This window comes from Saimiri boliviensis, chromosome 8 (genome assembly GCF_048565385.1).
Source record: "Saimiri boliviensis isolate mSaiBol1 chromosome 8, mSaiBol1.pri, whole genome shotgun sequence".
Taxonomy (NCBI): Eukaryota; Metazoa; Chordata; class Mammalia; order Primates; family Cebidae; genus Saimiri; species Saimiri boliviensis.
Window position 1 is genome coordinate 57,152,147 of NC_133456.1, and position 25,843 is coordinate 57,177,989.

Here is a 25,843-nt window from a genome sequence, read left to right on the forward strand (position 1 = left end):
GAGATACAATGCAGTTCACAGTAGCAATCAACAAGGAAGTCGCCAAGGGTGCAAATCTGGTATAACAAAGTGTTAGTTAGGACTCGTATGCACCAAGGGCTAATTCAGCACTTCTTCTCTTAGCACTGTGTGTGGTGAGTAAGTCACGCAGCCTAGGGCCCCGTGCTGATGAATCAAAGTCATTTCAGACTAAATCATCATAAAAAAGCATGCCTTTATTTTCACCTTCATCCATATGCCCTCTTTTATTTTTGTTAAGGAGAGAAACCAGTTGACACTATATTAGAAAAACATCCAGGAGAGCAGCAGCATCAACTTGTATTCATTAACAAAGATCTAAATACAGTTGAGCATCCTTAATCTGAAATCCTTCGAGATACCACACTTTTTGAGTGCCAACTTAATGCCACAAGAAGAAAATTCCACATCTGTTTGGGGGTGGGAGGCTAGCGAAGGAACAGCATTAGGAGAAATATCTAATGTATATGATGGGTTGATGGGTACAGCAAACCACCATGGCACATGTATACCTATGCAGCAAACCTGCACATTCTGCACATATACCCCAGAACTTAAAGTATAATGAAAAAAAAAAAAAAGAAAATACCTCATCTGAACTCATGTGTCAGGTTGCAGTCAAACACACAGTCATATCTTTGTTTCATGCACAAAATTATTAAAAGCATTGTGTGAAATTATCTTCAGGCTATGTATATAAGGTATATATGAAACATAAATAAATTCCATGCTTAGACTTGGGTCCCATCCCCAAGATATCTCATTATATATGTGCAAATATGCTAAAATCCAAAATATTTCAAAGTCAGATACACTGGTCCCAAGTTTAAGGTCTGACCGCGCCATGAATGGCAGGGTAATCTCTGTGACCTGCATGTACACTCCAGATGAGCTCCTGGAAGAAAGGATCAACCCCTGCAGTGCCTAACTAACTTGAGACATTCTTCTATTGTTTCCTATTCCGGCCTCAATTGACAAGACCATTGGACTTTGTAACTGACCTTGGTCAACCTTGCGACTCCACACCCTACAACCCCCTCCCAGCTTGCAAAAAACCACCCTAAAGTTACTTTAGTAACTTTCCACTGTTTACCCCAAACGTATAAAACCAATTCCTATCGTCCACCCTCCACTGATGCCTTTTTTGACCTCAGCCCACCTGCACCCAGGTGAATAAACAGCCATGTTGCTCACACAAAGCCTGTTTGGGGGGTCTCTTCATTCAGAGTGTGCATTTGAACACCAAGCATTTGTGATAAGGAATTCTCAATTGGTGCTGCTTTCCATCACATCCAAACACTTACTCTGGCCAGGTTGGGTGGCTCGTGCCTGTAATCCCAGCATTTTGGGAGGCCAAGCGGGTAGCATTGCTTGAATCCAGGAGTTCAAGGCCAGCCTGGGCAACATAGTGAGACCCTGTGTCTACAAATAATTTAAAAATTAGCTGGGCAATTTGGCACGTGTCTCTAATCCCAGCTACTTGGGAGGCTGAGGTGGGAGGATCCGTTAAGCCCAGAAGGGTGAGGCTGCAGTGAGCCGTGCTCTCACTATTGCACTTCAGCTTGGGCAACAGAGTAAGACCCTATCTCAAAACAAACAAAAAACCAAATATTCATATTTCTGCCACATATTCTTTAAGGAAAAAACAAAACAATTTTTATTGTCATCTCATTGCAACAGTTCAAGCTTAGTAGAACTTCCTTTCTACCAGTTTCATTTCTTTACTTTTTCATTTGAAAATGTTTAAACCTTCACAAGTACAGTGAATTCTCATAAAGTCTTTAATTTACCATAAAGTTGACGTTTTACCACCTTTGCTTAATTCTTCTCTGCGTATGTACTTTTATGCTTATTATCAGTGCCAAACCACTTGACAATAAGTAGAAGAAATCATGGCCCTTCACCTGAGCTTGTATTCTCTCAGAACAAAGGCATTTACCTAATAAACAGGGCCTAGAAGGTAAAAGGAAGAAATGACTGGTATTCACCAAGGACAGGTATGAAAGGAACCAAGTTTTTGATGAAGAATTTGCAGAGCAATTAAATTTCCCCTGTGACTGCAGGAACCTAGTAAGTAAAAGAATTTCAAACCGAGCTTAGGTATGCTCCTTTGACGTGTTTTAGCCTGAGCAATTAATAAAGCGTTTGGATTGTATTTGCACTACAAGCATCAGCTTCCTGAAGAATAAGTAGGCGAACACACAGGTGGAAAAATTAGCAATTTATTGATTCGGTACATTCCAAACATAGTTGAAGCTTTCTTAAGCTGTTTCTGAGACCCCAAGCTGTGTGCATTCTTGTGATCATATTGGCTCCCTCTCAGCCGTCAGGATTAACATCCTGCTGGGCCCGGGTTTGCCTTCTGATTCACAAGTTAACAACCCACAAATATCCTTTCGCCAGGTATCATATCTGACATTCTGGAGTCAGTTGTTCTGCAAGGCTTGAGGCTCAGACTAGAAAGCAAAACTTGCCATCTGGGAAATAACATTAAACCTAAATTCTAACACAATTTGATGCTGAAAGATCAAAGATTCCCCTGTATAGTTTACTAATAGCTCCCCACCGTTAAGTATAAAACATTCCTTCCACATACCTTTCACCTCTGTATTCAACTGCGTTTGACAAAGCCTGTCTCACAAACTCAATTAAAACCACTAAGCTTAAATACACCCCTTTCCTTGGTCACTTACAGTGGATCGTTTCCTGACTGCTCCTATGGTGGCAGACTGTTCCTAGAAAAATGTGCTCTTGTCAAAAAGCTCTCACAATAGCTCTCATATAAAGCTCATCACCAATGGTCGGTGTCTAATTATGTCATGCCGTGTTGTTTTTCCAATGGGAATGAAACTTGCTTACTTCAAGTTGGAGGATACATTTATGGTGCTGTTTTGAAGGACAGTGTTTTAAATCTGAATTGCAAGATGTTTTTGAAAATATAGTCCACTCTCTCATTTGGAGCTCAAAATGAATAGATTAAGTCTGTACTTCTGAATAGAAGTCCATGTGCCTGGACATAAAATGTGCAATGATAGTGCACACTGGGACTTCATGGGCCTGGGTGTATATAGTCTCAACTATAGACATTTCAAAGGCATAATTTTCATTTCAGTAGATTAAGGCATGTGTGTGAAAACAGTTTGAAAATTTTAAGAGTTTTTAACTGTTTTTAACGGAGTTATCTGTTGACATTTGGGGCCAGATAATTCTTTGCTGAGGTACAGCCATCGTAGTCTCTATCCACTAGGTGCCAGTATCAACACTCATGCCCCAAAAATGAGCCAACCAAAAATGTCTCTAGATATTCCCAAATATTCCCTGGGGGACAAAAATCACCCTTGGGGAGAATCCTTGAAATTAATTGTTTGGTTTTGTTTTCCTACGTGACTAAAGTAAACCAATATTAGAAAGTGTTGGTTTGTGAGTCACGTGTGAATATGCCACAGAGTGCCTACTTACCCGCAAGGTAACTGAGAGTAGGTACTAGGTTTTGTTTATCTCTGCATCACTAATAGTGTCTAGCACAGTCCTTGTATAAGATGTTTGTGATTGGTGCTAATTCCCAGATGCTTCTGGCTTTTCTCCTGGCAATGGCAGGATTGGACTTCCTGATATATTTTCACTTAAGATGGCCACATGACTTGTTCTGGCCAATGAAATGGGACTGGAAATGATACAGGCTTCTCCAGGTGGAAACATTAAGAGCCAATGCACAATTGACACGTGTTTGCTTTTTTCTGCTATGGTGACCAAGCACATTTGCCATGATGGCTGCTCTCCCAGTTTGGCCTCTGAGTTATTGCAATGAGTGGAGCCCCCTGCTGATCTGCATATAAGCATGAGTGAAAAATAAAATTTTGTTTTATTTTTTTGCTTATATTTGTATATAAGCATGAGTGAAAAATAAAATTTTGTTGATCCAAGCTGCTGAAAATATGGGGTTGTTTGTTATGACAGCATATCTTAGCCTATCATAACTAACACATACAGACTGTTTTTAGTGTCATGGGCATTTGAATTCAGAGCACCTATGAGTGGTTTGTTTCCTCTTCTTCCACATTTTAGAAAGGTTAGGAATCACCAGTGATGATGAGCCTATGCCACCATATTGAGCTGGGAAGACAGCTGCATCTCAGGTTCCTGCTCCAGTTTAACTGTGATTAATCTGTAAACTGATTCATTTACCATGAAATACAACAAATTAATTGCTCTAATAACCTGAAAAATGGAATTTTCACTTGACTATTCAAGTACTACTACAAGTAATAATAACTAATATTTACTGAGTACTTTCTCCTTACCAATGGCTGAGCTAAACACTCTGCATATGTTTGCATAGATTATCTCCTTTACTCCTCATAATAGTTCTCTAAGGTTAATGCTCTTATTATCCCAATTTTAAAGCTGAGAAACACGAGGCATGAAGAAGTTATCAGCTTGCTCTAGGTCATAGCTAGAAAGTATTTCAGTGATTTGAACTTGGGTAGTCTGATTCCAGAGTGTGTGCCTCCTATGAGAATCTACCTCCTAAAGAGTGATTCTCACTCTGATACCCCAGAAAACCATGTACCTATGTATTGTGCAGACACAGACATAGGTTAGAGCTATGTGTTCTCTAACAAAGAGGTCTTGAGAAAGGTTGGCGAAAACAGCCGTATAATTGAATTGGCCCAAGATCAGTTAAGGGCTGTTTTTTCTCCATGGATTATGGTAAACTGAGTTGCTCAAATCTACTGTAATTAAGTGAATATATTAATTTCTTAGGGATTAAACTGAGTATGCAAGAGAGCAACATGTAAAACATCTGTTCTTTTTTTTTTTTTTTTGAGACAGAGTTTCTCTCGTTACCCAGGCTAGAGTGCAATGGCACAATCTCAGCTCACTGCAACCTCCGCCTCCTGGGTTCAGGCAACTCTCCTGCCTCAGCCTCCTGAGTAGCTGGGATTACAGGCACGCGCCACCATGCTCAGTTAATTTTTTGTATTTTTAGTAGAGACAGGGTTTCACCATGTTGACCAGTATGGTCTCGATCTCTTGACCTCGTGATCCACCCGCCTCTGCCTCCTGAAGTGCTGGGATTACAGGCATGAGCCACCACGCCCGGCCCAAAACATCTGTTCTTAAGATGCTTCTTTGGCCTGTGTCACAACTCGTTTTCGTAAGTGTTTTGTTTCCAGATATATACATACAGCATTCAGCCACAGTTATGACTAAGGCTTAAGGTCTCTATTATATTAACCTGCTATCTGTTAAGTTTTACACCCAGTAAGGTGGCTTATCTTCAAATATGGCTCACAAGCCACCATACCTCCTGGTATTCAGGCCCTTTTGCAATTCCCTCCTATGTTGAATCTCACTTTCCTCACAAGATGACCCAGGGAGCTCCTCCTGCGATAAAAAATATATGCTTTACAGATAGATTTGGGGTGATGGTTTACCTTGTAATTTTCTGTTTAAAATTATTTATTCAAGTTCTTTTAAATGTTCAGGTTCTCTCCATTTTTATTGGTATTAAACATTTGATGGAGAGACAGGGAAGAGAGAGGAGAGAGAAGGAAAAGTGAGGACATGAAACTTAGAATTCAACTGTTGGAAAGCTCAGCGAACTCTTCATGCAGTGATTCATTTATTGTAATAGTACGATGGATGAATGACTCTTCAGGCATTAATGTAGTACTACTACAATGGGTGAATTACTGCATGAGAGTTTACTGTTTATCCATCATAGGACTTTCCTTTTGCTGCTGTAACAAATTACCACAATCTTAGTGAATTAACGCAACAGAAATTATCCTACAGTATTGGATGTTAGAAGTCCAAAACCAAGATGGTGACAGGACTGATTTCCTCATGCAAATTCTAGGGCAGAATCCATTTCCTGGCCTTTTCTAGCATGTGGAGGCTGCCTACATTCCTTGTTTCATGCCCCCTTCTTTCATCTTCAAAGTACGTCACTCAGCCTTTGCTCAATGTGATTACATTGAGCCCAGCTGGATAACCCCTACATCTTGAAATCCTTAATTTAGTCACATCTTCAAAGTCCCATTTGCCATGTGAGATAACATAGTTGCAGGTTCTGGGGATTAGAGTGTGACCTTCTTTGGGCAGCCATTATTCTGTTTACTACATCCATTCCCATTCAGTATATTCATTTATGCAATTATGTAAACATTTATTGATACATAACATATCAAACAGTGAGCTAGTTGATAGGAATGTAAAGAATATAAAGAATTGACTAGATGCATTCAAAGCAGCATGCATAGACCTTAAATTTATGGTACCAGTGAAAAAAGTAATAAACAAATTGAGATCCATAGCATGTACCATTATATAAATCACAAGAGAATATAGTCAACACATATTCAATACACTAATACATATTTTACAAGAACAGAAACACAGGATCCACATCAATCCCATTATAATGGTTGCATTTGAAGTTGGAAGAGGATGGAAGTAAAGAAAAGGGATTGAAGACAATAGTACATATGTAGCACAAGAGATGGGGCATATGGACCAAAGATAACATTCTGTTATGAACTCAGGAGTATAACTCTACACTTTGATATGGCTATTTAAAAGGAAAATAAACAAACTAGGCTTAAATAATAACAGAGTATACTTATGTAAACTTTAATAGCACTGTTAACAAAAGTGAGAGAACATACAGCACAGAGGAGCACAGAACAGGTAGGAGGAGCATGTTGCAGAACACTTGTTTTCAACCGCAATGATTTTCCCCTAGAAGACAGTAGACAATGTCTGGGGCAATTTTCATTTTCATAACGGAGAGGGGGATGCTACTGGCTGGAGGAAAGAGATGCTGCTAAGTATCTGACAATGCACAGGGCAGCCCCTAGAATTATCTAGCTGAAAATGCCAATAGTGCTGAGATAAAGAAAAACATGTGTAGAACAACCAGGAGGAAAAAAAAAATCCCTTAAATTATTGTGATATGCCAATAGATTTGATTTATAAATATTTGATTATTTGAGGATTAAAGTATAATCAACTACATCCTCTATGTTCTCTCTGCTGGGTTTAAGGAACTCCTTTCCAAACACCTGATGCCTATTCTTCATGAATTTCAGTTCCTGTGTCTACACAGTGAAGATTACTGGCTCCTGATTCTCCTTGCATTTAGAGTTTTTAGCGATTTCACGAACTTAAAAAAATCAAATCATAATTGGGGTTAGAAAGAATCAACAATCACTGTTTAATTCCATTAGTTCTATTTGGATTATAAGCTAATCTTCAAACAGAGAAGAGTGCTGATCTCTCACATTTTGACAGTGGCTTTGGTTCATGCAATCATTCTAAGTTTGAATATTACTGAATAAATTAAGGGTATAGTAGAGTAATTCTATTCAGGATCTCCAATCTTGTACAATAATTCAGTCCTTCAGTAGAACAGTGAAGCAATGTCATCTTAATAAATATTAATGGCTAATCACACGCATATATATTTTAGCCATTTCTTTTCATTATTTAGTAGACAGATAAAAAGTACTAAATCACTATACCTCTAAAATTATAAATTTGGTCTGACAAAGTCAAATTAGTTTAATGGTATGACTTATACCCCTCTAGCCTTTCCTTTCTTTCCTTTTTTTTTTTTTTTTTTTCAATTTCTTGGGGCATAAAGCCATCTCAAATCTATACCAATAATTCTGTCCATTCATGACACATATTTATTGACCTTGTGTTTGACACAGAACCAGACATGTTCAATGGGGAGAAAATCTTATGCCTCATTTTCAATACTCCATTTTATTCTCATATCTTTATATGTTGTTATCAAAAGAGAGTTGGCTATAAAGCCAAAGACCCCTAAAAGACTACAGGCAGGCTATAGAAATTCTCCAGGCTTTGGTCACCTCATTTGTAACATTGTTCTTAGAAAATTTAATTAAAAGGTGAAATTAAGTGCAATAAAGTAGGTAACACACAACCATTAATTCCTTTTCCTTGTTCTATTCCTAAATTAAGCCCTATCAATATTAAAGTGAATGCTTTACCTTCTGGGTCAAGTGAAGATAAAGCAATTAGGTAAGAAAGTATTCCGTCACTTTTGCAAACAGTTCTATGATGTATCCTCTTTGGATGCTCAGCTTAAATCCCACACCAGCTGAATAGAATTCCTTATCTCTTTCAAAATCCTTAACATTAATTGTTTGAAATACTTATTTTATGCTAACTAGGGGTTGCCCTTAGCTCTCATTTTCTAGTTTTATCTTCACAGATAAACTATAAGACCCTTGAGATTAGGAATCTCATATATCTACATTCATCTATTATCTATCTGTCTGTCTGTCTGTCTGTCTGTCTATCTATCTATCTATCTATCTATCTATCTATCTATCTATCTATCTTGTTTTACATAGGAAACATTGATTCAGATAGTGCCTTCTTAGAATGCAGGTTGTGGGAGGAGGCATTCAATATTTTTGAGGAACTGAATATTATTGCCACTAGTTTCACAGTCTTTTTTCCAAGTATATGCTAAATTCCAAATACTTAAAAATTAATGCACATTAATATCCTCCAGTATGATCAAATTCAGTGATTCATGAAATGCAATCTTCTAGTTATTACCATGTTGAATTCTCATGTAACTTCAAAGGTAATAAAAAATTAAAAATACAACAAAGCCCAGTGCTGCACAATCAGTAAACCTATTTAGAGTTTTTATTTAAAGAAACTAAATCATGGACAATATATAAGGTTTTAGAAATTAAAGAAAACTTTGTGTATCTGATGCCATATTAAATTTATATTGAATGATCACCTTTGTTGTTTCATTTATCTCGTCAATGTAGAAGTTTTTAGCAAGAAAAACTATTGCATTGAAGATATCAAGACGGTTATAGCTGTAGGCTGAAAAGGATAAATACATAAGGATGTCATTTGCTAAAAGGTAAGAGTTTCAAGTATTCTCTCTTTACTTTCATTTTATATAGCGCTGGTCAATTTCACAGCCCCAATCAGTACTGAACAGGGAAATTGGAAAACTGCAGAATCTATTTGGAGAAGTGAAGTTCTATTTTCTTTTACACTTTCTTCATCAGAGTTGCTATCATTCTTGTGTTGTGTGGTATTATAGAGAGTAGCCTGGGCATAGCTGATAATTGCTAAAAGTCATTCTCTTGAAATGAAAGGAGAAAAAAACAAGGAGCCTTCAATTTCTCATTTTCCAAATTTGATGCTTTCATAATCCTTCATCTTTGCTAGAATTTAAATGTAAAGACTTTTCTTCTCTCAAGCAACCATGATTATAGCAATTATCTTTGACTGTGATTCCTAGGTAAAAAAAAAAATGCTAAAATATAAAAGCTCTAAGTGTCTAATTTGAACTAAATATAGGACCTTCAAATATTCTAGTTCAGTTTTTCAATTTCTATTCTTAATTGATTTTACTTTAAACTGTAAATATGTGAGAAAATTGCAATACAGTACTCAATACCTTAAGACAAAAACTGGTTTACTTTGGCTTCTCTTTCCAGATGTGCAGTGATTCAGGAGGTTCTTACTAAAATTCAAATTAGAGCTATTTTAAAACAAAGGTGTAACCTTTGGCTATTCAGTATCTGTCCTGAAAAGGAATCTCCCCAGTATTCTTGCAGATCATTGAGAAAGAATAGTTTGGTACTACTGACTCAGTTTCAAGATCATCCTATTTACTGTGTTTTTAAAAAATACATTTTAGTGAAGATTAAATCTTTATTATGGGGTAAGGCCATCTGCCCAGTAGAATGGAGTCTATTTACAGTGTCATATAAATGGCAACTTTGTACCTATAACTTTTTTCCTATTTGTATTTAGATTGGCTTTTCTTATTTGTATTCTGCTCCAACTCCAATTTATAAATCTTTGTGGGTCACATAATCTCAACACTGTCTTTTAACTAATCAAACAATATTGTCAAGTCTGTTTGCTACTATGTTGGTAATTAAATTTTTTAAAAAATGGCCAAATTTCTAAAGGCTTAAGTAAATAGATGGCTACAAAACAACAACAAAGCACAAACAAAACTCCATTTTAAGAAGTCTGAGAAGGTTGCCACGTAAAATACAGAACACCCAATTAAACTAGAATTTCAGATAAACAATAAATGATATTTTAGTTTAAGTATGTCTCAAATAATGCATGCCCTGTATTTTTATCTGCAACATTGTCAGAGGTTGTCAAACCCTAAGGATTAATGCCATTTTTTTTCCTCAATACTATCCATATTGTAATAAAAATGTCACCATTTGATAACTTAGAAAGCAATATCATTAAGCACATAAAAATGGAAAAGCAAAGTTACGAGTAACAAAAATTAAGTCAATTTCATCCATCCAGAAATGTGCAGACAGGACATTCACAAAGAGGAAATGAGAAGTGCATATGGAAATGCATAAACCCCTGTCATGAGGAAATAATCACTTCTTGTTAATTTGCATGGGGTTATAGTATTTTGAGTTCTAAATTTCTTAGCAGACTTAGGGGACAGAACTGAATCGTTTTTCATAATTCTTTCTCTTTCTCAATAACGATTTAAATTCCAAGATTCTTTATCAAGAAGTTCAACGGTTTGATCTTTTCAGTGCTGGATTTATGCACACGAGCTAACTATATATATGCCTACTAGACGTTCTTGCCATTCACTGATACTTCCTTACATTTTAACAGTCTAGAAGTAGCATTCCCAATGTTAGCTCATTTGCACCTTAATCTTTAAAATATTAAGCATCTATAATGTGCCAGGCACCCCATTAGATGTTAGAAACACAAGATGAGTAAATCAAAATTTTGATTTTTCTTTCCAAAGTGTTGCAGCCTATGAAGACCACAGAATACGTATTACTATTTCTTCATGTTACAGGTGAAGGATCTAAGCGGTTAAGAGTTGAAAGGTCTTATGTCAGTTCTTATATATAGTGACGGAAGAGCCAGGGCTTCAGCAATCATCCCTGGCCCCAGGCTCAGGGCTCTCCGGTATTTTTTCAAAGGAAATCCCAGAATACTTAGTATTGCATCTCTCCATTTTCCAAGAGCTAAAAAGGAAAGCATCTTGGATCCCTCTATAATGTTCACGTGTGGAACAGGTGTTCTGTGGGTGTGCTAGAAAAGTAAGGCACGAGTGGGAGTTAAATATCCTAAACAGCCGCTGTAACCAGACCAAGTTAATCTGTGGAAACCAGAGTACCGGGCCAAGGCGATGCTATTTCAATTGGGTGTCACAGGTGACTCATCAGAGACGCCTTGCTTTTGGGCCTTCCGATATTTTTCTTCAGGGTGGGGCGTCAGATTTCCTTTGCATTTTTGGACAACAGCCCTCCTGTCCATTTCCAAATTTTTCTGGTTTTACAGCTCTCACGCAGAGCTTGATTGCATACCGGAAGCCAGTCACTGGCAGGAAGTTTACGGAAGAAGAAAAAGGTAAAAAAATGAGCCGGGGGCCAGGAGAGAGGCCTAAAATGGGGGCATTCGCACTTGGAGAGCTTTCCCTACCCCAGCCCCTCAGAATGACAGTTCTCCTCTGCCAGAAGACTACCTCTCCCGGCAGGCACTGCGCGCTCGACGGCCACAGGCTGGCCAGCTCCCTGCTCTCCACCTCCGCCCGCATCTGCCAATAGGAATTCCCGGGTTGGGCCTCCGCCCAAGTCTGACCACGCGGGAGCGGGGGCAATCAAACTACATTACCCGAAACGCATGTGCTCGCGTCGAGACCAATCAGCGCCAGGAATTCGTAGGCTGGGGGCGGAGCCAGATGCACAGCACGCCCCATTGGCTAGGGGAAGCTTAGAAGAGCCGGAACCCGGGAGCTAGAGAAGCGAAATGACATTTCCTCTTTAAATAGCTGGAGCCGGGGCCCCATCGAGAAATGGCCGCGTCGGCAGGTGGGTCGTGTGGTGGCCAGGGCGGCGTGGAGGGAGGTGAGGGGGAAGGTTGGCCAGGGCCGGCCATAGGCGGTGGGATGAAGAGGTAGCGGTGTGGAGCCGGAGGGAAGGATGAGGAGGTAGAGGGAATGAGGGGAGGGAGGATGAATGGTGCGGAGGGCGGTGGGCGGTCCGGCGGGACCGGGATGGGGAGGCTGGGTACCCGCCGTCGCTGCGACCCGGCAGGCAGCGGGAGGCGGCTTGAGGGGACGCTGGCGGCCGCCGTCGCTTGAGCTTCCCTCGTGAGACTCTGCCCTCGGCTCTCGGCGGAGTTCCCGCAGACGCCTCACATGGGCTGCGAGCGCGTTCCCTCCGCGAGCACGGGCGCCGGGCTCGCCGGGCTCCGCAGGAGCAGGCTGGCCTTTGAACTTGTTCCGCCGATGGCGCTCCGCCCTCCGTCTCCCAGATCCTAAACTCGCGGTCCCAGGAGTCGTGCGTATATCCACAGACATATGTGTGTGTGTGTGTGTATATATGTATATATGTGTGTGTATATATATATATATATATATATATATATATATATATATATATATATAAAATCTTTGTAGCGGGGAAAAAGCCAAGCAAGCAGACACATAAACAAAAAAAATCCCGCGACGCCGTAACTGGCTCGGCACTTCTTGTGGTTGTACGATTTTTCTCCTCCTAGATTTAAGTAAATCTTCCCCAACACCGAATGGGATTCCATCTTCAGACCCAGCCAGCGATGCCATGGACCCCTTCCATGCTTGCAGTATTCTTAAGCAACTCAAAACAATGTACGATGAAGGACAGTTGACAGACATTGTAGTGGAAGTGGATCACGGGAAAACATTTTCCTGTCATAGAAACGTTCTTGCTGCAATCAGCCCTTACTTCAGGTATGATGATGGTAGGAACTCGTGTCGGTATCTGCACCAGGCTCCCCTTTCCCCCTCAGTATTGTCCGCTTGATGTTTATACTGAGATGCGATAATGAAATGAAACCAAATGGCTTTGTTTCTTGAGACTAGAAAACGGGTCCGTTCTTTTTAAGATCTTCTTTTGACTTGAGGGATTCTTCCAGCGTTGAATTTTAAGTTAGTGGGTCTGTGTGTGTGTGTGTGTGTGTGTGTGTGTGTGTGTGTGTGGTCATCTAGACTTGTGGTCAGTATGGCAGCCAGTAGCCATGTGTGGCGGTTTAAACTTAAATTATACGTTAAAAAAAATGAAACATATAGTCCCCCAGGTCCCCAGGTACACTAAACACCTTTTTTTTTTTTTTTTCTTTTTTTTTTCTTTTTTTTTTTGAGACGGAGTCTCGCTCTGTCGCCAAGCTGGGTGCGGTGGCGCAATCCCGGCTCACTGCTTCCGTTTTCCGGTTTCAAGCTCTTCGGTCTCGGTCTCAGCGTTCCGAGTTGCTGGAACTATGGGCAGGCGCTACCACGCCCGGCTAATTTTTTGTGTTTTTGGTAGAGACGGGGTTTCACCGTGCTGGCCAGGATGATCTCCATCTCTTGACCTAGTGATTCGCCCACCTCGGCCTCCCAAAGCGCTGGGATTATAGGCGTCAGCCACGGCACCCGGCCACTAAACACCTTTTGGGTGCTTGGTGGTCATCTGCAGCTAGTGGCCGCCATATTGAGCAGCACAGAGATACAGTATTTCCGTCACTGGCAATTATATTGGACAGTGCTGATCTCGAATTTTTTTCAACAAGTTATCCATAATGCATGTTTCTTTAGTACATGGGGAGTCTCTTTATAAACTTTTATAAAACACTCTTTTATAAAAGTGTTCAAAACGTAGTGTGTTCCTTTAAAAACAAATTACCATTCGATAGATTGTTTTAACGCTTTTGGGGTCAAAGCAGTGGAATAAAAATGAGTGAAATATAGTTTCTATGTGCCTAAAGCCCCAAATTAACAATTTTCAATATTTCTAGACGTATGCTACAGTAAGTTTTTATTTTTACTTTTATTGTTTACTAGAAAACTTTTAAAAGTAAAATTTAAAAACTTGGGTCTGAAAAATAACTTCCTACTTTAAAATTAGTGGAAAAGGCAGTTTACTGTGTGTTTAACTTCTTTTGTGTTACATGCTCACTTTAAGCTTTTCAGTATTCACAAGTGGTGCATAAATAATAGTAAAGTGTTCAACCACACTCTGAATGTGATTTTTTCTTTTGAAAATGCTTACCTATATAGGGCACATAACCGTAGAATGTTCCGACAGTAGTTTCTGGTTCCTCTTTCTCAGAATACTGGGTTAAATATAGTCACTTCAGTTTGATGCTTGTGATGTAACCATTTAGACTTGCCTACGGTAGGTCATTTGACTACCAAGTATTAATCATTGCAATACTGGGAAAAAAAAAATAAAACCAACGTATGCAGAAGGTATGAAGTTTGGCCTCGTAATGGAAACTTCTGGTGAGATTCACTTACCCAGATTATCCATTAGATATGGTTAGGTCATTTGTATGTTTAAATATATGTTACAATTACTACTTATCAAGCTCTAGGCTAAGCTTACTTTACATGTATTGCCTTATGTAATCTTTATAATCCTATTTCTGCACAGTTGTTGTTCCATTTTACTTATGAAGAAGCTGAGGCTCAGTGAGATTAAGATTTAATATCCCACCTAAATCATCTGTGCAGCAAGTAAATGGCCGAGGCTACATTTGATTCCAGAGCCAGGCTTCTTAGTCACCATGTGACTCTTAAGGAACAAGAGTGGGTACAGTGGGTCCTTTTTAAAGTTTCCTGTAAAACATTTTTATTGTATATTACATTTGAATGGTTAAGAAAAACTGCAAAGTGAAAATGTCTATATCTTACTGAAATTTAATAATCCAGGTTATGTCATTTAAATGTCATCCTTATTAAGTATAATACTTAGTAAGCATACTTAATAAGGATGACATTTTCACTTTGCAGTTTCATTTTTCAGTTTTGAAGACCTAGAAAAAAATCTTTTTTTAAAAGAAGTATGCTAGGATAGATTCCTAATTTTCTTGATTCCCTAAAATCTTAAACTCTTTAATTTTATTAAGCTAATTTTAAAAAGGAGTAAAATATACTTGAGAAATTTTCTGAGGATATGATTAAAGATATTTGGCTAGAAAACTTAAAGATTAGAATGTGATCTTTTGCTAGAGGTTTTTGTACTGAAGTTTCTTGGTACCAGCGTTACTTTCTGTGTGGGATGTAGAAAGTCATACTTAATAGTTTCTAAGTCTTGCATCACTAGTGGAAAAATTAGAATAGCTGGAAATCTGGAATGGCTGTTTCATGATACCAGTAACTCATCAGAATTAAAATTTGTATGATTATTAGAAATTTTTTGCTACTCTGGATTTTGTGTGAGGAAGTGCCCTGGCTTCATTTATGTTGCGTTTACATGAAGAACTTACTAGAACAGAGGAAAACTCATCAAGTGTCAGTCAACTCCTGTGTGTAAGATGAGCCTATTCAAGTCCGCAGTAGTTCCCATGATAAAGGGATATGTGGTAATGTTCTCCTTGAGGAGTTAATTTCTCCGTAAGACAGGGATGTATTTTTCTTTTTAATTGGTAGCTGTATGGTTGAGTCTTTCAGCACCTCAATTGAAAACCAGCGCATACATACAAACATCTAGTTTTTAGTCATGAAAAAAGCCTGTGTGATATTAAATTAAAATTTACACATAGAAATAAAAATAGAACTCAAAGATGATTAACCTGCACAGTGAGTTGAGTCCTTGTATCTTCAGTGTTTCTCATACTGCATTTTAAAATTAATTCCATGAATTTGAGAGATATTTTTAAAGTAACTGCAAGTCTTTGCAATTTCTTTTTCATAACATCACAAAAACTAAATAGAATGAGTCTGGATCATCTAGAATGAAACTTGAAAGGAGGGAAAAGAAAGACAAATGATGTTTGTAAGTGACTAATACTTAAATAGCCAGGCTGCTTAATCTTTCTAACAAGTCCCATAAATGCAACAAAATTTTAATAGTAAAAAAAAACCAACTTGGTCTCAAAGGCAAAAGTTTGGGGTTTTAAAAACCATTATCTTCAAAGAATCATTTAACTCTTAAACTCTGTTTAAAAGAGACATTATATATTGACTCTACCATAATCTCTATTTATATCTAGATTTAAGTAGGTAAAATATGGTAACTTTAACTGAGAAATGAAGTATTTCTTTTTAAGCAAATGTTTTCAAAATTCCCAAAGGTAAGGGAAGTGATTATTGTATTACTTATTATGTATGGTTAAGGAAGCATTCAAAGTTTTTAAAAAGGAGTAGGAAGAGAATATGTACTTTTAAAGAATTTCTTGCTTTTCTAAGATGAACATTTTAAAGATCTATTTTGGATACAAGTTGCTTTGTAATTTTCACCGGGACATGAAAAGTTTTATTAGGTTGGTTTTTTTTTTTTTTTGGTATGCTACTGTATAATGTTGACATCTTTATAGGCATTCTTTTTTTTTTTTTTTTTTTTTTTTTTTTTTTTTTTTTTTTGGTGGAGTCTCTCTCAGTTATCCAGGCTGGAGTGCAGTGGCCTGACCTCAGCTCACTGCAACTTCCACTTTCCAGGTTTAAGTGATTCTCCTGCCTCAGCCTCCTAAGTAGCTGGGATTACAGGGGTGCATCACCATGCCCGGCTAATTTTTTATTTTAGTAGAAATGGGGTTTCACCATGTTGGTCAGGCTGGTCTTGAACTCCTGACCTCATGTGATCTGCCCACCTTGGCCTCCCAAAGTGCTGAGATTGAGCCCAGGCATGAGCCACTACACCCCGTTGGTATTCTTAAAGTTTCTGACTGGCCCAATTTAAGATCTCATGTCCGTAAGGCAACTTGACCAGAAGCTTAGATAGGGGCTCCTAGAAAAATAAAGTGACCTGGAATATGTGTGTCACCTTTTGATTTGCTTTTCCTTAGGTCTACTTTCCTTTTTTTCATAGATGGCACAAAGCAGGCTAGCCCTGAGAATACGGGTTTTGAGGTTAGCCAGACTAAATCTTTCTGATACATTATCAATTTTTACTCCTATTTAGAATATCAGGGACGACTTTAGGAAATAATTCAGTTTTAAAAAGTTATCTTTGTGGTAACTTTGTATTTTTAAAATCTTGCAACAATAATTTTGATTTATAGCACACGTGTAATATTAACCAATCTTTCCTTCTTAGATCCATGTTCACTAGCGGCCTTACAGAAAGTACTCAAAAAGAAGTTCGAATAGTCGGTGTTGAAGCTGAATCGATGGATTTAGTGTTGAACTATGCCTACACTTCCAGAGTTATTCTCACAGAGGCCAATGTTCAAGCCTTGTTCACTGCAGCTAGCATCTTCCAGATTCCTTCCATCCAAGACCAGTGTGCTAAGTATATGATCAGTCATTTAGACCCACAAAATTCTATTGGGGTGTTTATCTTTGCTGATCATTATGGTCATCAGGAACTCGTAGATCGATCAAAAGAATACATTCGTAAGAAGTTTCTGTGTGTCACCAAAGAACAAGAGTTTCTCCAGTTGACAAAAGACCAACTGATAAGTATACTAGACAGTGATGATTTAAATGTAGACCGAGAAGAACATGTTTATGAAAGTATTATAAGGTGGTTTGAACATGAACAGAATGAAAGAGAAGTGCACCTCCCAGAAATTTTTGCTAAATGCATACGTTTTCCTCTGATGGAAGATACCTTTATAGAGAAAATTCCACCTCGGTTTGCACAGGCTATAGCCAAAAGCTGTGTAGAAAAGGGACCATCCAACACCAATGGCTGTACACAGAGGCTTGGAATGACTGCTTCTGAAATGATCATATGTTTTGATGCTGCCCACAAACACTCAGGAAAGAAGCAAACAGTGCCTTGTCTAGATATAGTCACAGGAAGGGTGTTTAAACTATGCAAACCACCAAATGACCTGAGAGAAGTTGGGATTCTTGTATCACCAGATAATGACATTTACATTGCAGGAGGCTACAGGCCAAGCAGCAGTGAGGTCTCCATTGACCATAAGGCAGAAAATGATTTCTGGATGTATGATCATTCCACCAATAGATGGCTATCCAAACCATCCTTGCTTCGAGCCAGAATAGGCTGCAAACTCGTCTATTGCTGTGGTAAAATGTATGCAATCGGAGGTCGTGTTTATGAAGGTGATGGGAGGAACTCACTAAAATCTGTGGAGTGCTATGACAGTAGAGAGAATTGCTGGACCACTGTTTGCGCAATGCCAGTTGCAATGGAATTTCATAATGCTGTGGAATACAAAGAGAAGATCTATGTTTTACAGGGTAGGTGCCTAAGTGATTTAGTTCTTCATGGAAGGGTAACACATCAAGCGGTGGCTCACTTAATTATGCTGAAACAGTTGTGTTTGTTCCTGTTAATTAAGGAATACCACCGGCTTCCTTATCAAACTGTTGGAGTAGTCTGTTTTGTAAAGAACTATAAAGAAAATAAAATTTTGAATTAAGAAAAAAGGCAGGTATTGTTAAATTACTAAAATAGTGTTATACTTTTTAATGATTTTGTTTTGATATCATGTAGAATAACTATTTTGAAAACATTATAAATAATTGGCATTTTGGGATAACTATTTCAGAGTAGTTTATAGGACTTGAAATAAATAGCAAGGTTGTTACATGGCTGCTTTTGCTGTTTCGTAAAATAAAGAGATCTTGTAGCAACTGCTATTCTATAGAACTTACTAGAGTAGTTTAAAAGAGAAAAAGGAACAAAGAATTATCTGAGTTATAGTGTTTAGCTACCAAAGAGTTTTATGTAAGCCTTATTATTGCAAAAGTCATGAAACTTAATTACAAAGAGTTTGGAAGTATAGTCTTCAATTTTCAACTTCACTGCTATTTATGTTGCCTTTCATTATATATTGTTTTCAGTTTTTTCCACTGGAATACTTTGAGATGTCACTTTTCTTTGTTTGCCATTTTAAGTGGGACTATCTAATATATGTAGTGTTTTTTTAAAAAAATCTATTAAGGACCACTACTTTGACAAAAATACAGTATAGGTGGAGTGGGTCAGAGTAAATAAGACATTTGATTCAAGGCTCTGATTTGTGATAACTAATATTTTCCTTTTATTTGGTTTCTTATGCATTTTATTTGCTTGAATGTTGAATGCAGCGTAGATAATAGCAACATCCTTATTCCTCGTATATGTCTCTTAACTGATGTTTTTCTCACACTGCTACTTAAACAAGGAAAAGGAGCAGCTTCTATGAAGATATACAGTCATGTGCCATGTAATGTTTTGGTCAACTATGGATGACCAAAGACAAACACATGCAATGGTGGTCTTATAAGATTATGGTAGCATATTTTTACTGTACTTGTTCCATGTTTAGATATATTTAGATACGAAAAATGCCCACTGTGTTACAATTGCCTAGAGTATTCAGTACAGTGTCACATGCTGTACAGTTTTGTAGACTAGAAGCAATAGGCTATCCTATCTAGCCTAGATGTATAGTAAGCTATCCCATTTAGGTTTGTGTAAGTACGCTCTATGATGTTTGCACAAGGAAAATATCACTTAATGATGCATTTCTTTCTTTTTTTTTTTTTTTTTGGAGACGGAGTTTCACTCTTGTTGCTCAGGCTGGAGTGCAATGGCACAATCTCGGCTCATCGTAACCTCCGCCTCACTGGTTCAAGCGATTCTCCTGCCTCAGCCCCCCGAGTAGCTAGGATTACAGGCATGCGCCACCATGTCTGGCTAATTTTGTATGTTTTAGTAGAGATTGGGTTTCTCCATGTTGGTCAGGCTGGTCTCGAACTCCCAACCTCAGGTGATCTGTTCGCCGCAGCCTCCCAAGGTGCTGGGATTATAGGCTTGAGCCACCACACCCAGCTTAACGATGCATTTCTTAGAATGTGTCCCTGTCATTAATTGATGCATGATTGCCCTTATCCCATTGTTTTCTTTCTCCCTCATCTTTTCCCTTCCCCTTCCCTTCTTTTCTCTTTTCTTTTCCCTCCCCTCCTCTCCCCTCCCTTTCTTTTCTTTCTCTTTTTTTTTTGAGACAGGATCTTAATTCTTGTCACCCAGGCTGGAGTGCAGTGGCACGATCTCAGCTGACTGCAAGCTTTGCCTCCTGGGTTCAGGTGATTCTCATGCCTCAGTCTCAGGCACCCGCCACCATGCCTGGCTAGTTTTTGTATTTTTGGTAGAGATGGGGTTTCACTTTGTTGGAGAGGCTGGTCTTGAACTCCTGACCTCCAGTGATCTGCCCACCTTGGCCTCCCACCATTGTTTTCTTTTAAAAATTATGTTCTTTGCTCTAATCCTGTATTTAACTTAAAATTTCCTAGTGAGTTCTGAGCCCATTTGTTTAAGGTCAGTATCAAGTTAATTCTTCAGAAGGAGTTGTACTCTCTGGTTCCTTATTTTAGTTAAATAGAAGCACAGGACATGATCTGGATTTGCTGTCTTGTGGGAAAATGGAATATAAGAATGTATGTGTAATCCATCCAGTATAGTTGGATAGATTATATCATCCAGTATGAAGAAGCTGTGTATGTGTGTATTTTGGTCTTACTGGCTGTTAGTTGATAGAGGTAGAATTAGTTATAAGATTCCTATTTGGAATATGAAGGTTGTATATTAATGCAAATACTAAAGCAAACTAGCAATGAATTAATAAATTTCAGGGCTGGAATTACTAACATCGTTTAATTTGAGATTATATTTAAGAGGACTCTGAGGCTCTAGGGGTTTCTTAATTGCATATCATTAGCTTTAACTTAGTAAAGAGGACTTTAGATTTTAAAACTCAACTTCTTCAGTTGTCGTCTTTACTTTCTTATCTATAAGAAATTTATAGAGAAGTAGCACACATTACAAAGTTTAAATTTCCTGCCTTATTAAGAATCCTGTTACAAGTTAGACAATAAGGGCAGGTGACTCGAGAGCAAATCTGGAAGCTTAACAAGCTATTTTAAGTCAGTTGAAGGTAAAGCATAACTGTTACGAAGTAGGTAGTTGAACTTGTAGATAAGAGTAACCCTAGTTCAAAACAGTTTTCAAGGGGAGGCTCAATTTAGAATCTGGTATTTCTAATCTAAACAAAGTCTCTTTACATAAATAAAACTGACATACATAGTCAGAAGCTTATGTTGTACTATCTGTGGCTATTGAAGTATCATTTAATTTGTTCATAAAGGGTTCAGATTTTTATTACAAAGATTTTATAATTAGCAAAACTCTTATAAATATTTACTTTAATTCTTTCAGACATTTTCATATTGGCAGTCTGACTCAGCTACCCTTTTATTGTCAAATCAAAATAGAAACTTGACTCAAAGTCAACATCATACACCATGTATGTGTTTTCTGTCATATTAAAGTTATGTTTTCTCCTGTTGAATATTTCTCTTTGCATTCTAGCAACATTTGGGTAAGCACATCAGTGACCCATAAGCATAAATCTGCACAATTCCATCTGCTGTCTTCTAATGAAATAGCACACAGATTTATCATGCCATATTTATGATGATATTATATGTATGCATTTTGGTCTGTCTTACTGGCTGAACATTAGTAATAATGCTTTTTTAGAGCTAGAGTAAAATGAATTTTCTATAAACACACAAATTGGATAAAGCAAACAGAATCAAGTTTTTGTTCTTTCTTTTTTTTTTTTTTTGAGATGGAGTCTCACATTGTCACCCAGGCTGAAGTGCAGTGGTTCAGTAGTGGCTCACTACAACCTTTACCTCCTGGGTTCAAGTGATTCTACTGCCTTAGCCTCCTGAGTAGCTGGGATTACAGGTACCCACCTCCACACTTGGCTAATTTTTGTATGTTTTTAATTGAGTCAGGGTTTCACCATGTTGGCCAGGCTGGTCTTGAACTCCTGACCTTGAGTGATCCACCCATCTCAGCCTCCCAAGTGCTGGGATTACAGATGCGAACTACTGTGGCTGGCCAGAATTAATCTCTTAACAACTCTGCTCTCAAGCCCAAGTAACTCCGTGTACCTTTATGAATGTATCTCTGGAGATTATTACAAAAGAAATGTTTTGGAAAGTGAAATATTTAGAAAATTATGCCCTTTAATCTTTAGAGGTTATAATTACAACATATAACGAAAAACCAAATATAAAAATGTACATATTCTTGTTTTCTTTTTCTTTTTTTAGGGGAATTTTTCCTCTTCTATGAGCCTCAAAAAGACTACTGGGGTTTCTTAACCCCCATGACTGTGCCTAGAATCCAGGGCTTAGCAGCTGTATACAAGGACTCGATCTACTACATAGCTGGAACCTGTGGAAATCATCAACGTATGTTTACTGTAGAAGCCTATGATATTGAGCTAAATAAATGGACTCGTAAAAAAGACTTTCCATGTGATCAGTCTATAAATCCATATCTTAAACTGGTACTTTTCCAGAACAAACTCCATTTATTTGTTCGAGCTACTCAAGTGACTGTTGAAGAACATGTCTTCAGAACCAGCAGAAAAAATTCCCTTTACCAATATGATGACATTGCTGACCAGTGGATGAAAGTGTATGAGACGCCAGATCGGCTCTGGGACCTTGGCCGGCATTTTGAATGTGCTGTTGCTAAGCTGTATCCTCAGTGTCTTCAGAAAGTACTCTGAATGAGTAGCAGGCCTTAGTGCGTCACTGGCATCTCATCCTTAGGAAACTTAACTTTGATACAAGAGTGCTGTCAGTATATCAGAAAGCTGTGAGAGTTTTATACATGGAAAATGGGTACGCTTAAAGATTGCAGGGTAGGGAGGGATTTTCCTTCATCCTTGTGACATTTTCATTTCAGTAAGGAAAAGATAACAAAGTGCAATTATCAGCATTTTTTCCTCCTGGCATAAAAGTAATCATTTCATTCTAGAATTTTGTGATAAATAGTCACTGAGATACCAGATGAATCAGGACAACTATGCACTCTTATAAGAGCATTTAGGGTATTACTGGGTAAAGGCATCTAAACTCATTTGATGTGACTTTTAATTTTAAATACGGGTAACAATCTGAGGCAATATCACTAGGATTTTACTTTAGCTGTGACCTCTCTAACACAGATAAGCACTAACTTAGATCCTCATTCTTAATATTTATATATATTTTTGTGTATTGTTTTCAAGTGTACTGAGATTTAAATGTGTTTTGTTATTAGAGTAGGTTGAAGGAAAAACAAATGAGTCTCAGAAAGAGCTTTTAGTTTGATTGCTTCCATTTCCCATGTAACTTTAAGTTAAGCTAAAGTTTTAAAGTGGCAGTTTTCTGTCAATAACTTTTTCAAGTGCTAACACTGTCTCATTTATGAAAATCTGGAAAATTGCTCATATTTACAGGTGGCTGGTGCTAGTCTAACTTAATTCATGTGTATAACTAGATAGATTTAAATGGTCTGAGCCTATGCCTGTCTTTCAAATTGGTGTGGATTTCATGGCCATCATGCTTTACCTGTTGAACTCTTGTGATTTCACAAGATTTTCTACTTATGTGATAGGAAGATATGGCCAGTTATTGACCTAACTGGATTCAATCTTAGAATAGTAGGAACATTATACCCAGTTTGCACTAACATGGGCCGTGTGTTGCCCAACCTTCTCTTCCATCTACCTGTCCATTCATTATTGGTATAAGGAAAGGTAACTTATTTCTCTTCTGCACAGAACATAATGTGAAGTTTTATACCTACTTTTAAAATTCTGCCTTCCATAAACATAAAATTCCTGCAGTGATAGAGTTTAATGTCTTTTAAGTTTTATATTACAATTAAAACCTCATTTTTTTTTCTATTTTTGCACTTAACAGTGATGAATACTTTTACATTGGAATCCTCCTTCTAGCTGAAGGTGATTGAAAACAAAGAGTGAGTGAACAGAACCATAGCTTTCTAGGTACTAAAGCATTTTTTGTATTTAACTGATGCATTTCTAACAATCAGGAATATTAACATGAAGGACAGACCAACGTATTTGTATACCTAAGGCAGGCATTTAGATCAGTAACATGTTTTACTAAGTCTAGCATAATTCATAAAGGGTATAAGCATATGACAGGTTCTGCCCTCGATCACAATATTTTCATTCACTTAAAGAAAGCAAACTGGCATGGTTTGTATTTTAAAAATCTTGCACAAATTGTAATGTGATACTGTGAAACAAATTGAAAACATTGCCTCTTTGCATCACATACCTCGTTTTTCAGAAACTTTCCAAACTGCTTTACATAGACTTCTACAAGTAGGGAATGTTTTCTGAAGCAGAAGTTAAAATGGACAGCATTTCTAGAATTAACATTTTAAAGTCTAGTCTTAGCTAGATATGTGGTTTCTTCTTACTGGCCTTGATAGTGTGTAATCTGTATAAACTTTGTCAAACAATGTTTTTACCTCCCCAGTTTTTTCTTCTGCTGTTTGTGTTTTTTGCTTTTATCATTATGCTGTTTTGGAGTTATTACTGTGCATTTTGAAAATCATTCTTTACAGTTTTGCATTGCTGAGGAGAGAGAAAAGAACTATATATATATATTTTTTTTTAACAAGAGATGTTCATGTAATTTATTTCTGAAAGCTTTGCTGAATAAGACTTCCTGCCGCTTTTTGACAATCTTCTGTATTTAGAAAAATGCATTACTTGAAAACATGACATAGAACCTTGAATTAGCAATTTACATGTGCTGTATGTTATATAAGAGAATGACATGCTGTGGCTAATTCAACAGTAGATTTATTCTCTTGGTCTGCACAACAGTTGATCTCTTCGCTGTAACAATTTACATTGAGGGTATGCTCTAAGTTTAGTGTGTCAAAAGCAAGGCTTAGGATTTGTTATGGAAGTAGAATATATATTGAATTTTGTATGAAGAACTATTTGTTTAAATTATGTAGCTGGGATATTTTGCCACTTTTAAAATAGATTCAGAAGAGGTCCTAGAAAACTAAGATTAGTGACATGTGTGGGTTTATGTTTAAATATTTAAGGTGCATTTTCATAGTGTGACAAGACTGTAAGTAAAAGGCACAATGGGTACTACAGAATTCAAATGTAGGTCTAACATATGCCAGTTCCACTTTAACTTTGTTTTTGCTTTTGAAGAATGTATGTAGCACTTTTCTATATATTTTTTACACATTGAAAACTGGACTTGGCATAACTATGTTATAGGAAAGTAGAAATTGTAGTCTTTATTTTTCATATTTGTGTTCTGTTCTACAAAGTTGATGCTTAAGCCTCAAGCTGATTTCATTGGTCATGAGAACAAATGGAATGTCATCATCAAGGAATCAGATTCCCTATGTAAAGCAGTTTAAAATGGAATTCAATGTTCAGTGCTCAGGTATGTAGTAAGTACTGTAGTCCTGTGGGGGCAAATGTGTAGATATTTTTAAACATTTTGCCATAATTGCACAATTTTTTGCATTTTTACCTGATGTCATTGTTTCTTATAATAAAACTTTTCTGATTGAAAACTTCCAGTGTTGTAAAGTGATATCTGACTAGTGACTGTTACAGAACTAAAATCTGGTAACAAATCATGAAATACCTTGTGTCATGATAGAATGGAATCAGATTTTAATCTACTGAATATCTGGCCTCTGGTAAAAAATGAACTAGTTAATATATATAAAGCTTTTTAAATTCTAAAGCTCGCTTATATTCATAATTTCTTTGTTCTGTTCTGGCTTAAAATCTTCCTATGTTTGATTCCTTTTGTGTTAGTCCATTTTGCATTACTATAAAGGAATACCTGAGACTGAGTGACTTAAAAAGAAAGGCTTATTTGGCCCACATTTCTGCAGGCTGTACAAGCATGACACTGGCATTGGTTTGGTTTCTGGTGAGGCCTCAGAAAGCTTTAACTCAAGTGGGAGCAGGAAAGAGAAGGGGCCAGAGAGAGTAGGGAGGAGGTCCCTGTCTTTTTAATAACCAG

The 25,843-nt window shown here is 37.6% G+C and overlaps 1 protein-coding gene across 2 annotated transcripts; it reads left to right on the top strand.

Moving 5' to 3' along the window:
• Positions 1-11,805: 11,805 nt before the first annotated feature.
• Positions 11,806-25,535, top strand: KBTBD8 (kelch repeat and BTB domain containing 8). 2 transcript variants are annotated; one of them, XM_003940203.3, is made up of 4 exons: positions 11,806-11,906; positions 12,598-12,808; positions 17,094-18,208; positions 22,079-25,535. In XM_003940203.3, the coding sequence occupies exons 1-4, from the start codon at positions 11,891-11,893 to the stop codon at positions 22,540-22,542; spliced, it is 1,806 nt and encodes a 601-aa protein (XP_003940252.1). In that variant the 5' UTR covers positions 11,806-11,890; the 3' UTR covers positions 22,543-25,535. The 2 variants fall into 2 exon arrangements, with proteins under 2 accessions (XP_003940252.1, XP_074260626.1); XM_074404525.1 differs by lacking the exon at positions 12,598-12,808 and having other exon boundaries at positions 11,815-11,906.
• Positions 25,536-25,843: the final 308 nt, after the last annotated feature.

What these genes read in the sequence shown, in the direction of transcription:
- KBTBD8 (XM_003940203.3), top strand. An exon ending in GCAATCAGCCCTTACTTCAG is followed by an intron (nt 12,809 to 17,093) that starts GTATGATGATGG and finishes TTTCCTTCTTAG; the next exon opens with ATCCATGTTCACTAGCGGCC. An exon ending in GAAGATCTATGTTTTACAGG is followed by an intron (nt 18,209 to 22,078) that starts GTAGGTGCCTAA and finishes TTCTTTTTTTAG; the next exon opens with GGGAATTTTTCCTCTTCTAT.